Below are 13,164 nucleotides of genomic sequence, written 5' to 3'. Positions count from 1 at the left end.
ACTCGCTCCCTCGAGTTGCGTTTACTCGTGTTTACACCTGTCGGTTGTGTTTTTTTTGTCGAAGGGAGCAGGTGGTCAGTTTGACAGCGAGGACGATCCCGAGGAGAAGACGTCCCAACTGTCCGTTCGTCTTAACCTTCCGCCGAGTTTTCAGCGTCGCCCTCGAACGGCAACAGAAACAGCTGCGGATGAGCTCTCAAACTTTCCCCCCCCTCACGAGTTATGTTTGCGCTGCGTGAAGCCAGACGGAGACTGATGGGCATGTCCGTCTGTATCTTTGTCTCTTCGTCTCTGCTCGCCCTGACATCATCCTCCTCGCGCTGCCGCCACGCTCCGACAGGCAGATCAAGTCACATCTCTCGGGCCGGCGCACCTGAAACCGAAACGCTGTCCTATCCTCCTCCTCCTCCTCCTCCTCCTCTTCGTCCTCTTCGTCCGCGTCAATAACCTGCCATCAGCGGCCGGCCGCCACCTCTCAGAACAGAATGTCACATGGATGTGACTGTTGCCGTGATGATACCAATGGAGCCCAGACGAGATGGATATGGAGAGATTGAGCGCAGAAAACTACCCCCACCCTCCCACCTCACCACACACACACACACACACACACACACACACACACACACACCCCTCAACTGTCACTCAAACACCCTAATGTTATAAATATGGTACTAAGACAAAGACGGACACAAACCACCGTTTAACATTTTAGAACGACATGTCGGCCTCAAGAAAGACATCTTAAAAAAGAAGAAGTGACGCAGCAGAGCCGGAGACATCCGTCTTCTTTTATTCAACAAATTCTTGGTCAAAACACGTCGCCTACACTACCCACAATGCAACTTAATTAAGTCAAGTCCGTAGACTGTTTATAAGAAGTGGACGTAGTCGCCGTGATGTCACCTCATTAGCTTGTGGACTGCAGTATTGCAGTTTTTTTAAGCCTAGAATTTGGCGATTTTTGGCCGTCGCCATCTTGGAGTTTTGCAACCAGTGAACAGGAAGTGACCATATCTGGACTGAGGAGGAGTGACGTAGAGACGCCGTATACGTCTCTGGTAGAGACCTGTCAATCACTGTGTAGCCCCGCCCCTAAAGCATCCCCTGCTTTATGGTCTGTGTGACTCTAAATGGACCATCATCTACTAAATGAACATCATGCTGTATTGAAGAAGACTTGAAACTAGAGATTGAGACCATAAACTCATGTTTACAATGTTTACTGAGGTAATAAATCAACAGAGAAGTAGAGTCATTTTCTCATAGACTTCTATACAACCAGAGGAGTCGCCCCCTGGTGGTCATTAGAGAGAATGCAGGTTTTAAGACACTTCACTTTTCAGAACTGGGTGTTTAACCACAGGTGTGTTGTTAAAAGAACAGTGTAGTTGTTGTTCCTGTAGTGGAAGTGAGCTGATATCGTGATCGGTGCATAGACTCGTTGACCAGCATTTTAGTCTGTATCGAGGAATTTCTGATTTCTGTTGTAAGAAGAACTCTAAAGTCCGCTTGTCTCTGATAGAGTTCTCTCCCCTCCAGCTCTCGCTGTAGAGTTTAAGTCTTCAGATCTCCATCTGGCATCTCATCTGAGTTTGCGGCTTTTGGAAGAACGTTGTTATAGTCCTTAAGATCTTTTTTTCCTTTCTATTATAGTCTCCATTTATCAGCAACATCCATTCAGTGCGTCTACATTCTGAAATGACTTCTCCACGCGGCACTTTTCATTGTTGGCGGCGGGGTCCGCCATTTCCACGTTGAACTCGAACAGCCTTCAAAAACAGTGATGAGAAACACTTTGAAAAATACAAAGTGAGGAAACGATGCAGCCATCTGTGCCAGGAGCAGTGACACCCATCCATATTTCCTGTCACACACACACACACCCTCCCCCCTTTAACACACACACACACACACACACTCTGCAGATAATAGCTGAAAGTTGGACTTGACACGGATCAACATCTCTCCTCCGCTGTCTGTCTCCCAATCAATACTCCCCCTCATCCCCCTCTTCTTATTATCAGAACTAATCTATATCTCTTTGTCTCGTTTTCTTTAGAGTCGCCTCCTTCACTCGCCGCCTTTTCTCTAAATTACATTAAGGGCAATCCCGTGATTTGGAGGTAACGAATGTAAAAAATGACCTACATCGGAATTAGACAGAGGGAAAGCGGGCCACAGGGGCCACAGGGCAGCGACGGGAAAGTGGGAAGAGTCAGAAGAAAAGACGACGGGGAAGAAAAGGAGACGAGCGTCGATTGGAAGTTGATTGTGGAGATTTCACTTTTGCTGTCTTTTTTTCTCTTTCGGACAAAGACGTGAGGGAGGAGGTGGGGCGGGGAGAACAACCAAACACAAATGTCTGAGAGACCTCACGGGCTTCTCTGCGTCCACACAAAAACAAAAATGGCAGCGTTAATAAAAAAGCGATTGCTAATGTTAGTCTCGGGCGCGAGGCCGCGGGCGTCGCAGGCGTGGAAACGGCGCCGGCCATTCTTCAGCGAGCCGTGGTCTTTTGTGGGGCCATGTGTCACGCTCAGAAACTTCCCATCCCGAAATGTACTCTCCCTCCCCCCCCCCCCCCCCTCCAGATAAAGGCAGAATGGAGAGTGTTAGGCTTTTCTTTTGGCGGGGCCATTAACAGGAAGGCCTGAAAGGACTGGAAATGAACCCAGGTTTTGCTCGGCGGCGCCTCTTCTGCTTCTTTTATTGCTCCCATTTCTTTTCCTGTCGATTCTTCCGTCGTTGACCCCGAAGCCTCGTTATCGTCTGCTGCTCCGGGCGTTTCAGCGAAGAGAACCCAAAGTATCGGTACTACTGCGTCAAAATACTTGAGTTTTAACTCAAAGTATCCGTCTGGTGATCTAAAATCTTCATATTCACAACAAATCTCATCTAAAATCCTGATACCTCGTCTCGCTCTTTGCCATAGAGGTCTATTAAAAACACCCGGCGACAAATTTCCAAAAGTCTCACTCGAGCACCAAATATGGATTCATCCGCCACTGAAAATAGTCCCCAATAAATAATAATAGTAAACTTAAGTTACAGCTCCTTTATACATGGTGTGTACTTTGTGCTTTACATCAAAGTGAAGAAACGAGAATAAATTAAAACAAAATAAGATTTTGACCAATAAAAAGAAAAGATCTCTTTATCTTTTAGATTTGATGTTATTGTCCTTTCTTACATTATCTATCATCATATATTTGATTTTATTTGATCTTTTTACTGTTAGTATGTTCAATTTATTCAGTGCTGAATTTGATTTCTTTATTTATTTTCTTAATTCTGTGTGCATTTGTCTCTTCATCTTTTTTTCATCTTGTCAATCATTTGTGAAGCACTTTTAATTGCATTTGTTTGAAAGGTGCGTTATCAATAAAGATTGATTGACTGGAGCTTAGAGCCACAGACAGGAAGTCAGAAAGTACTGCGAGACAGACGGACGTGATGTTGTGTGTTGGTCTTTAACAGGATTTCTTTGAGACGAGAAACATGAGAAACATGAGACGTTTTTATTCAGTCTGGAATGTCGCATTTTATATCATATTATTGTCATTTCCCGTCATCTCTCGACTTTTAGAAATATAAACACGGGCCCGAAATATCCTTTTAAAGGAGTTTCTCTTCAGGTCACATGACGCCACCGGAGCGACCGGTTGGTGTTGATGAAGACGGTGACGTGAGGCCGAAAGCTCGAGAAGCTGTGAGTTTAGATTATTTTGATGCCAAAAGGTTGAGAGTGAACCTCAAACTGACTTATTATTAGATTATTAATCAATAGTTCTTTTCCATGAACAAATAACCAAATGTTTGAAACATTATCAACATTAATTCCAGTGTGCTGAGTTGGTTTCAGTCTGATTCTTCAGTCCGTCATGAGACCAGCAGCTCACTGGTTGACTCCTGTTTTCAGTGATTTATCCAGAAAAAGCTGCAAACTTCACTGGTTCCAAACCTCGGTCGTCTGCTGTCCTGCTGGCCGGTCTGTCGACTCCGTGAGTCACTTCCAGTGTTTCTCCTCACATGTCGTCCACGTTGGCGAGTGTTTGGTGTCAGCTGAGTGAGAGCCGACAGCTTCACAGAGGATCCGTAGCCAACCGAGGTGGGAACTATTAACCGCGGTGCCGAGAGCCGACGCTGCCAATGTGGTCGTGTTTACACTTCGGTTCACCGCCGAGCTCAAAGGGAGGCGTGAACGATCGAGGATCTGAACACATTTATGTGTCACCTCTTTAGCTGACGGCGTCATGCAAAGAAATCTGTGCAGCCATCCGTCTTCACAAGGCCACGTCGAGCTGGATGTCTCCATTCTTAGGGGTTTATTTGAATCTTTCTATCTTGCACCCTTTTCCTTCTACTAAAGCCGCTCTCTCACTGGACAAAGAAAACACAAACATCTTTGTTTTTTTGCAAGAATTAAACAGAAGTGAGCATATCTGGACTGAGGAGTGACGTAGAGACGTCGTATACGTCTCTGGTAGAGACCTGTCAATCACTGTGTAGCCCCGCCCCTAAAGCATCCCCTGCTTTATGGTCTGTTTGACTCTAAATGGACCATCATTTACTAAATGAACATCATGCTGTATTGAAGAAGACTTGAAACTAGAGATTGAGACCATAAACTCATGTTTACAATGTTTACTGAGGTAATAAATCAAGAGAGAAGTAGAGTCATTTTCTCATAGACTTCTATACAACCAGAGGAGTCGCCCCCTGGTGGACACTAGAGAGAATGCAGCTTTAAGACGTGAAGCTTTCAGAACCGGAGGTTGCCGCCTGCTAACGTTACACCGGGGTTGGGCCTGCAGATTGTTTCTCCAGCGCTTTCTTTGACATCTCACAGAGAGCTGAGCGGTATGGCCTCAAATTCATTTCACGCTATCATTTTGCAGCACGGACTGAAGCCGTATATATATCACGGTATATTCGTTCTATCCTAATACGTCAGTTTAAATGCTTCTGCAGTATCATCTTTAATGATGTATTACAATCTTAGAGCTAGTGTTAGGAAGCTCATAATTCATCTCTAATATCTATTTTGAAAACATCTCCGCCCAACACTCATTCTTACCGAGTCGAGCTTGAAAGCACCATACAAGTCAACGTAACCTCCGTTAACGAATAAGTGTCTGATTAAGTTACCGGTTTGTGACAATATGTGAACTTGTTATGTTGTCTTCACTCACTCACACGCGTGTTGTGTTTTGTGGCGATGACGTAACTCTCTGTGAGCGGCACGTAATCTGAAACATGAAACTGAAGTAAGTCCTTTTTCCTGAAAATCAGCCGATCGATTGGTGCACATCGGCTCTATTTGAGCGAGCGCTGCCGGTCCGAGCAGCACTCCAACATCTTTTCTATTCAATCCACTAAGAGGTCGAGAGAAACACAGAGTAGTGACGGATATTCTCCTTATCCTTTGACTGAACCGAGGCGCTTCGTCATCGCGGCCTTCTGTAATCTTACTTCCATTTTAAAGCGGAAGTGGGATTACTTTGCTTGACGTCACCAGATTTATTTAGAAAACGTCCTTTAAAGAGACGTTTAGTTCATTACAGACATTTAGAGACTCTACAGGTGAATAAAACATGAACTCATAGACATCACCATGAAGCTTCACCACTTCATCACTCACATCAAGAGGAGGATTTATTGTGTTACAAGTTTACTGAAATGTTATGTTTAAATATGCAAATGAGGCATTATCTAATTTTCTAATGTAACTTTTGGTGAATTTAGAAATCTACAGACGCATAAAATAAATGTTTTCTTTCCACTCATCTTCAAGAAAACGTGTTACGGAAGCAAAACAGACAAATTCTCTGAATTGACCAGAGCATGAATAACGTCTCCTCTGGATCAGTGATAATTAAGAGAACGTTGGTCTGAAACCTTCGGTGTTGTAGAGTTTTCACTGCGCTCTCGTTCCTGTGTTCCCTCCTCAGGTCTGGACCCGTCTCAGCGTCAGGGCGTGGAGGGGCTGATCTCCGCCGCTCCGAGTCGCTTCGACCACGCCGCCCTCTTCACCGTCTTACAGAAGCAAACTCTGCAGCACCGCATGAGCGACTCCTTCTCCTGCCTGGTACGTGGACGCCGTCGCGTCCTCTCACACACTGTGGATCTCACTCACAGCTCTTTCCTCACCTCCGGTTTATAAATCAACATTCGGTCACAATCAGAGAGTTTAATAAAGAAGCAGAGACGTGCAGAAGAAGAGGAGGGAGGTGAGAAGGTGACATGCAAGTCAGTGCTTTTAATTTGAAGGGACACCACGTTGAATCTGGTAAACAAAGAAAAGTCCTGGACAGGAGATGTTTTACAAAATAAAATCAGTAAAAACTGAAATGTAAAATAACTTTTAGGCTTCAAACAAACCGGTAAATAACATTTAGCACTTTTTATGAATTCTATATAATAAACTGTCGGAGGAAGTAAATAACACAAGTCTCAGTCAGCTACTTCTTCACTAAATGTTTTCCTCCACAGAAGTTCAAAATTGTGTAACTCCTTTTTCATATAAAATCAAAGTGAAATATAATGATCTGTTGATGAAAACCTGCAGGTGATATTTAATATTTTCGGGTTACCTGTCCCATCCTCGTGAACGTGACGTGTATCAGGAACACCTGCAGGGACTACTTTAGCTCAGATCACCTGATTAAACCTCACAGATCCATGTTGTTTGGTCATAACTCAAGAATTGATAATCATGACAGCGATGAAGACTCATAAGCAGCAGAGTGGCTGATCTCAATGAAGAGTTTTAACTTCCATCTTCTGTCGTCTATTATTATTTAACATTACTTCCAGTAACTTGTACTTTGCTGATGTGTTGTGTTCTCTGTATCGAGATGCTTCAGTCATCGTGTTGAAGTTATATTGTTCGTGTCGTAAAATGAACCACTTGACTTGTTGTTAGTCTCTCCTTCATTACAGCTAAAGGCTGAGCTCACTCGGTCTGAAGGCTTCTCTTTATTTAGGGTTTCTCTCTCTATGGTCACCCCCCCCCCCCCCCCCCCACCCCCCCACCTCGCGGCGTGTTGAGCCTGGGGGGCTCTCTCACACTGATTGAGGGGATAAACGCTCTAATCAATACTTTCCAAATAGGAACATGACCCTCATAGACGACTGCTGGGCTGACTCAATGGAGGGGGGGGTGAAATGAGGGGTTTGTGTTGAGTGCAGCAACGAAGCATGAACCCTCAAATGTGTGCAGATTTGATTCACATTTAGTTTTATATTTGTAGATCCAGGTCTCAGTGGAGCGGATCGATCTCAGCCATCGACCTGTGTCTGTGTTCATTCTGGTCCCGGAGCAAATAAAATAAAATACACAAGAGCTCTACAGGAAGAACCTTCAACACGACCGTCTAGTTACGCTTTAATAATAGTAATAATCTCTGTTTATAGAGCACATTTCATTCAGACTATGGAGCTCAAAGTGCTGCACATTTAACAATAAATACAATAAATAAAGCATTTTTCACTTACATTTTAAGTGCAATTAAAAAATGTCAAAAGTATTTTACATTTCAAACGACAACAAAAAGAAAAATGTTTGGATATAAAAGTGTTTGAATACTTAAGAGATGGTTTGAAAGGCGGATGTGGGACTGAAACAGAAGGCCTGGTGAGATGTGTGTTTGAACTGCCTCCGATGTTTCCGGGTCGCAGAGCTCTACGTCACGTCATGTGAGGCTCTATTAGACCCGTAGAACCATCATCAGACACCACGGCCCGTCTGCACGCGTATAAAACCTGTTAAAACCTTTTACAGGTGAAACGAGGACGTCTGAACGTAACCAGTGAAGGTCAGACTCAGCTGACGTCACCGTCGCCGTGTTCATCGCGTCTGTTTCATGAGGAAACTCTTCCTCCGCCTTCTCAGAAAGTTCTCCTGAAAGTTCACTGATGAGACGTCTGAATATTTCGTTCTAACGAGGCTCCCAATTAACCTTTTCTTGTGTTTTCGTCTCATTATATTGCAAAGTGCCGCTAAGCAGCAACTCCGCCTCCTCGTCCGTCCACGCGGGTCAAATCTAGTCGCTTTTGTGTTCCGGCGTGGACGGAGATGATTTTATTTTAAAACGTAGAGGAAAATAATCATTTAAATAAAGGTGTAGACGGGGCCCTTTAACTCCGGACGGACCTGGATGAGTCTGCTCACGCTGGCATGGTGTCGCGTCGGGTTCCCAGAATGAGGAGATGTCCGACCGGAGTGACATCTGTGCCTCCTTTCATTTCTCTACCTGCCTCACCAGGACTCTTTTTTTTTTTTTCCCAGCTCTGCAATTAGACCGATCCATTCACGCCGCCCCTCCAGCTCCTCTCCGCTCGGCCTTTTGTGAAAACTGGAGGGCTTTGTGTTTCCAGCCCGAGCCCCCTTTTCACCGAAACGCTCTGAGAAAAAGGCCAGTGCCTCGGCGTTGGGGGGGGGACATCTGTTGAGAAGTGGCTTGGATTCATGTCATGGACGGGGTCATATTTTATTCACAAAGAGTTGAACCCAACAACAACAACAGTAATTAGGCAGAAATTTGGTTTGTAGCTGGGGCCCAGAGTCCTGCTGACGGGATCAGGGTGGTTCCCACTGATGGTTGAGGGGTTGAACCCCCCCAGTGGAGCTGCTGGTGGACCCGTGAGTTCCAGCTGAAATGGTCCATGTAGGTGGTAACACTGGGGAAAGGAAACCGCTTCAAACCACATTACAGGACTCAGAACTTACTTTCCCCTGAAGGGAGAAAAAGTAAAGCCGTCTTTATACCTCACGACGCTGACGTTTCATCTGAACCAACATTTATACGACCTCTCCTAATGTCCACACTCGTCTCATACGGATCTCACTTTTTAACCAACGGGCTTCCTCTTGGTGTCACTCTGGGTCGTGTTTCCCAAACGTCTTTCCTTCGATACACATGTTGAATCCTCTCGGTGGAGTAAACGGCCTCGTCTCCGTCTGCTCTTCTCCTCTCATCAGATGAACAAACAGAATGTTCGTCTCTTCTTATAAACAGTCTGAACCAGTCTTTGGGAATGAGTAACTTCGGTTCAGGCAACAGAACTACTTGGTGAGGTTTAGTAATAGATTGTGTTTCATTTTCTCGTGCAGTACTGATCTCAGCAACACGATCATCCATTAGAGCTTTTTTGTTTTTTTGCGTCCACCGGATGAATTAAGTGGAATATTTTCTCTTTTATTTATTTTTTGCTCCTGAAACTCCTGAGAATGTGTGCGTTCTCAGACTGGAGGAACTTTTACATCACATGTCGTCATTTAGAGACCGAACCAGAGCTGAAAGCAGACATTCCTCCGGTGCACATCACTGGATGTTGGATGTTGGAGGATGTTGGTGTGTTGTGGCAGCTGAATGTTTGTACATTCAACAGTTATTTTTTTCTTCCATTTCCTGTAAAATTCTACCTTGAAACCGAGAACTCGTTAAACTAGATGTTGTTCACACCGAGTGAAGCGTTCAGATATATATGATGTGTTTATTTTCTCTTCTGTGTGATTGAACACATCTTGATGGTCAGCTGAGGAGTTCGATTATCAGCAGCTTGTCTTTGTCCCAGGACCCCCCCCCCCCCCCCCCCCCCCCGAAGGAAAAGGATCATGCAGAATGAGCGCTGAACTGGATAACATGTTTACCTCTCCACGTTTCTTTAATCCACACAACCGTGACGTAACCCTGACCCACTTCGGTCCCCTTCAATGTTGACGTCTTGGTCTCCACTTTTGACTTTTAAAGGCGCTCCACCGTTCATACACTCTAAGAGAAGAACGCGGATCAATGCATGCTGCAGGCTCTCGCTCCTTTGAATGTTCAAGCTTCGGTTACGTTTGTGTTAATTAGAGAAAACTGCAGAAGAAGAAGAAGAAGAAGAAGAAGAAGAGAGGCGCGGAGAGATGAACCGCTGCTGCCGAGGGGAAGGAAGTTAAATCCCTTTAATCTCTGAAGTAAATCATTTTAAAGTATAAAAGTAAACGTGTGCTCTCTGGTGGAGGAAACAAACTAAACTAAATGACCTCAACATTTAGTGTGCAGGATGTTTTGCGTTTGCCTCCGTGCCCCTAAAACCAGAACATGTATTTCTGTGTAATTATTCAAGACAAAGTGACAAATCTCTGACTGTTGGGGGGTCATGAGAAATGTTGGACCAGAAGATGTTTTCATGGGCCAAAAGAAGTCCTGTCAGGCGTCTGCAGCGAAGCGTCAAGCCTCACGCTGCTTTCACTTACATTTTTTTTGGGGGGGGGGGGTCATGTCGTTCCTCTCGGGGAGGCGGCGGACTCGGAGACGTGCCGACGAGGCTCTAACGAGGCAGTCGGCTCGTTAGCCGCTAATTGAGCGGTCAGCGCCAAGACTGGAGTTCGCCATCTGTTTGTCACGGAGGAACATCTTGTCGCTTCGCGCCCGTCGACGGGCCTCTCTCTCTCTCTCTCTCTCTCTCTCTCTCCCCGTGGTGTGATATTAATAGCTCGAGCTCACAGACGGAGAGAAAAATGAAAGAAAGAAACTGAAGAAGACGACAAACAAACTGGAGGGGAGGGGGGGGGGGGGACACTAAATGGCCTGCAGAGGAGATGTGTGCCAGGTCCAGTTAACCCCGACAGGAAGCAGCATGTCTGAGAGTCCAAGTAATATACTGGAAATAACTCAAGTCCTCAAACGATATTTAACAGTTAAACCTGCAGAAACTAAACCAGATCTACATCCAACCTGAACCACATCTTCAACTACGAATATAAAAGCCAGCAGAGATACAGCCTCAACATTTTTATGCCTTTTTTGTTTTAATTCTTCTTCTTTCAAAGGCCCGAAAACATTTATTTATTTTTTCATGTGAATCCTTAAATGTGAATAACAAAAAAGAATCAGAGTCAAGACGCAGTTTAGGGATCAATCGATATGTTTTTCTGTTTACGGCCAATTCTTAGCCTTATCTGAACAGTGAGAGGTCTGAATGAAACGTATCCTCGCTGCCGTTCCTTCATCTAGTAAACTATGATAATCTGGTCCGGTGTCACATCTTTCACCTGCGTCCAGGAGCCCTTCCAGCTCTCATACAACTTACATCCAGTAACTAATATCACTGACGGGAACATTACGAGCAGCTGTTACTCTGACCTGTAACCAGTCAGATACTAACAGGCGTCTGTCTGTTTAAAATAAATAACGAGTCCAATCACCATAAAAATGCTGAATGTCGCGGCTCCAACGCTGTTTGATTTAAAATAGACTTGAAATGTTTCAGGTGGAAACAAAAATTAAAATATCAAGTCAACACTTTTCTTTTTCTTTTCTTACTGCACTAAAAAGAAAGCAGAAACGTGACATTAGAATAAAGAAGAACCTTCACTTTACAATTCACGTGCTCACATTTTAAACTATATGATGTCTGGTGCGTAAAATAATTTCAATGAAATATGAACTCGGTGTCATTTTACCAGATAAACCGTCGCTTTCATCTTTCAAACGGCAGACAATGTCCAAGAGAAAGAGAAGCCGCTCTGAAGGTAAAACCAAACCGTTTCTAAGCAGCTCGTCTCCTCTGGGTCGCCTGTCGCCGGGCGGAAAGTCATGGCTGTGTGTGTGTGTGTGTGTGTGTGCCGTCAGCTCGGTGGAGGTGCTAATTTGTTAATGCTCCTCCGTGAGGAATCTTAATTAGCGTTGTAGGTTTCATGCCTAATTTGGTGATTACGTGCAAGATGAACGAGCTAATGAAGATCTCAGGATGATCCACAGCGTTCTCTACGTCTCTACGCTGCAGGGTTAACCTTTACTCTCCTGCAGTTGATTGTGTGTAAAGTAGCGAGCTTTTTTTTTTTTTGTATGTGTGAGTTTTGTGGAGTCAAAAGGTCTCCCCATGGTGACGGGAAGCTGTGAGTCAGGAGTCCTGGTTTCAGCGGTCCCACTCTCTACAGCTATCTGATGATGTGATGGTGTCTGAGTAATCCTTAGAACCAGAATCCGGTTCAATCCCCATGAAGGTTTTCACAGACGAGGAGTTTGCTCTGGGGTTCGGTGCGCAGCAATGAGCATCGTAAGAGAACAGAAACAGAAAAGCAAGAACTACAAAATATAGTTTAGAATAAAAAGACCATAAAATGTGCACAATATGAAAGAGCCAAACATGTGTAGAAGTGGTGGTTTTGTGTCTTCCGTATGAACGTATAAATTGTATGTTTTTGTGTTTTTTTTGCCTTCAGGGTTGGTTCAGTCCCGGTCAGGTGTTCGTCCTGGACGAGTACTGCGCCCGGTACGGCGTTCGAGGCTGCCACCGTCACCTGAGCTACCTGAAGGATCTGATGGATTACTCGGAGAACAACGCGCTGGTGGACCCGACGCTGCTGCACTACAGCTACGCCTTCTGCGCCTCCCACGTCCACGGAAACAGGTACGACGCCGACTCGGTCCCCGAGAAATCCCAGCGGAGCTCACTGTTAGGACAGCCGTCCAACCCTGCAGAGACCCGGACTCCCTGTAGCCGGGCCGATGGAAGACGTTGTTCATTTATGTGGCTGGGGAGCCAGCGAGGGATTGACTCCTGCACGGAAGAAGACATCGAAAATTGGGAGAAAAAAAGGGAGAATATTCTCCAAAATAGAATAATGAATAATATTGTGTAGAACGTCTGTTGGTCGTACTCTAATAGAAGGCTTTTATTTTGCTAAACCAAAGATCATTAAGGAGGACAATTAAAGCAGTGGGCACTTCCTCATGCTGCATGTCGTAGTCATGACATCATCGAAAATGTTTCAAGAATTTCGCTTTTCTCACCGTGGACCTTAAAACCCTGTGAACCCCCGAGCAGTACGTCCTCAGAACAAAATAGCATGCGGAGATGTATCCTCTTTAAATCGAATAAGGTGCAACAACTAACGGAGCAGACTGTAATTTCACCTTTTCATTTCCGTCTGTACATCCTCACTGAGCACAGATGCTCTTTTTCTCAGCCACACACACACACACACACACACACACACACACAGAGAGAGGCTGAATCCAAGATGTCCGAACCTCCGCACACTTTCAGACTCCGTTTGTGGCGCGTAGTCGTGAAGGCAAGAATAAAGTTTCACGCTGAATTTAGTTTTCAGATCCGTTCGGAGATATTCACGGTAACGATTGAGGATTTTCGCTTCTGCACATT

The 13,164-nt window shown here is 44.9% G+C and overlaps 1 protein-coding gene across 1 annotated transcript in view; it reads left to right on the top strand.

Annotated features, from left to right (window-relative positions):
- Positions 1-13,164, top strand: part of cadps2 (Ca++-dependent secretion activator 2) — a 152,883-nt gene that overhangs the window by 76,233 nt on the left and 63,486 nt on the right. Inside the window, exons 12-13 of the mRNA XM_079163449.1 lie at positions 5,955-6,091; positions 12,221-12,408. Coding sequence (XP_079019575.1) covers positions 5,955-6,091; positions 12,221-12,408 — 325 coding nt within the window. The remainder of the gene's footprint in view (positions 1-5,954; positions 6,092-12,220; positions 12,409-13,164) is intronic.

Source organism: Pholis gunnellus (assembly GCF_910591455.1).
Source record: "Pholis gunnellus genome assembly, chromosome: 7".
NCBI lineage: Eukaryota > Metazoa > Chordata > Actinopteri > Perciformes > Pholidae > Pholis > Pholis gunnellus.
The sequence above is the reverse complement of the archived record's forward strand: the minus strand, read 5'-3'. Positions and strand labels throughout refer to the sequence as shown.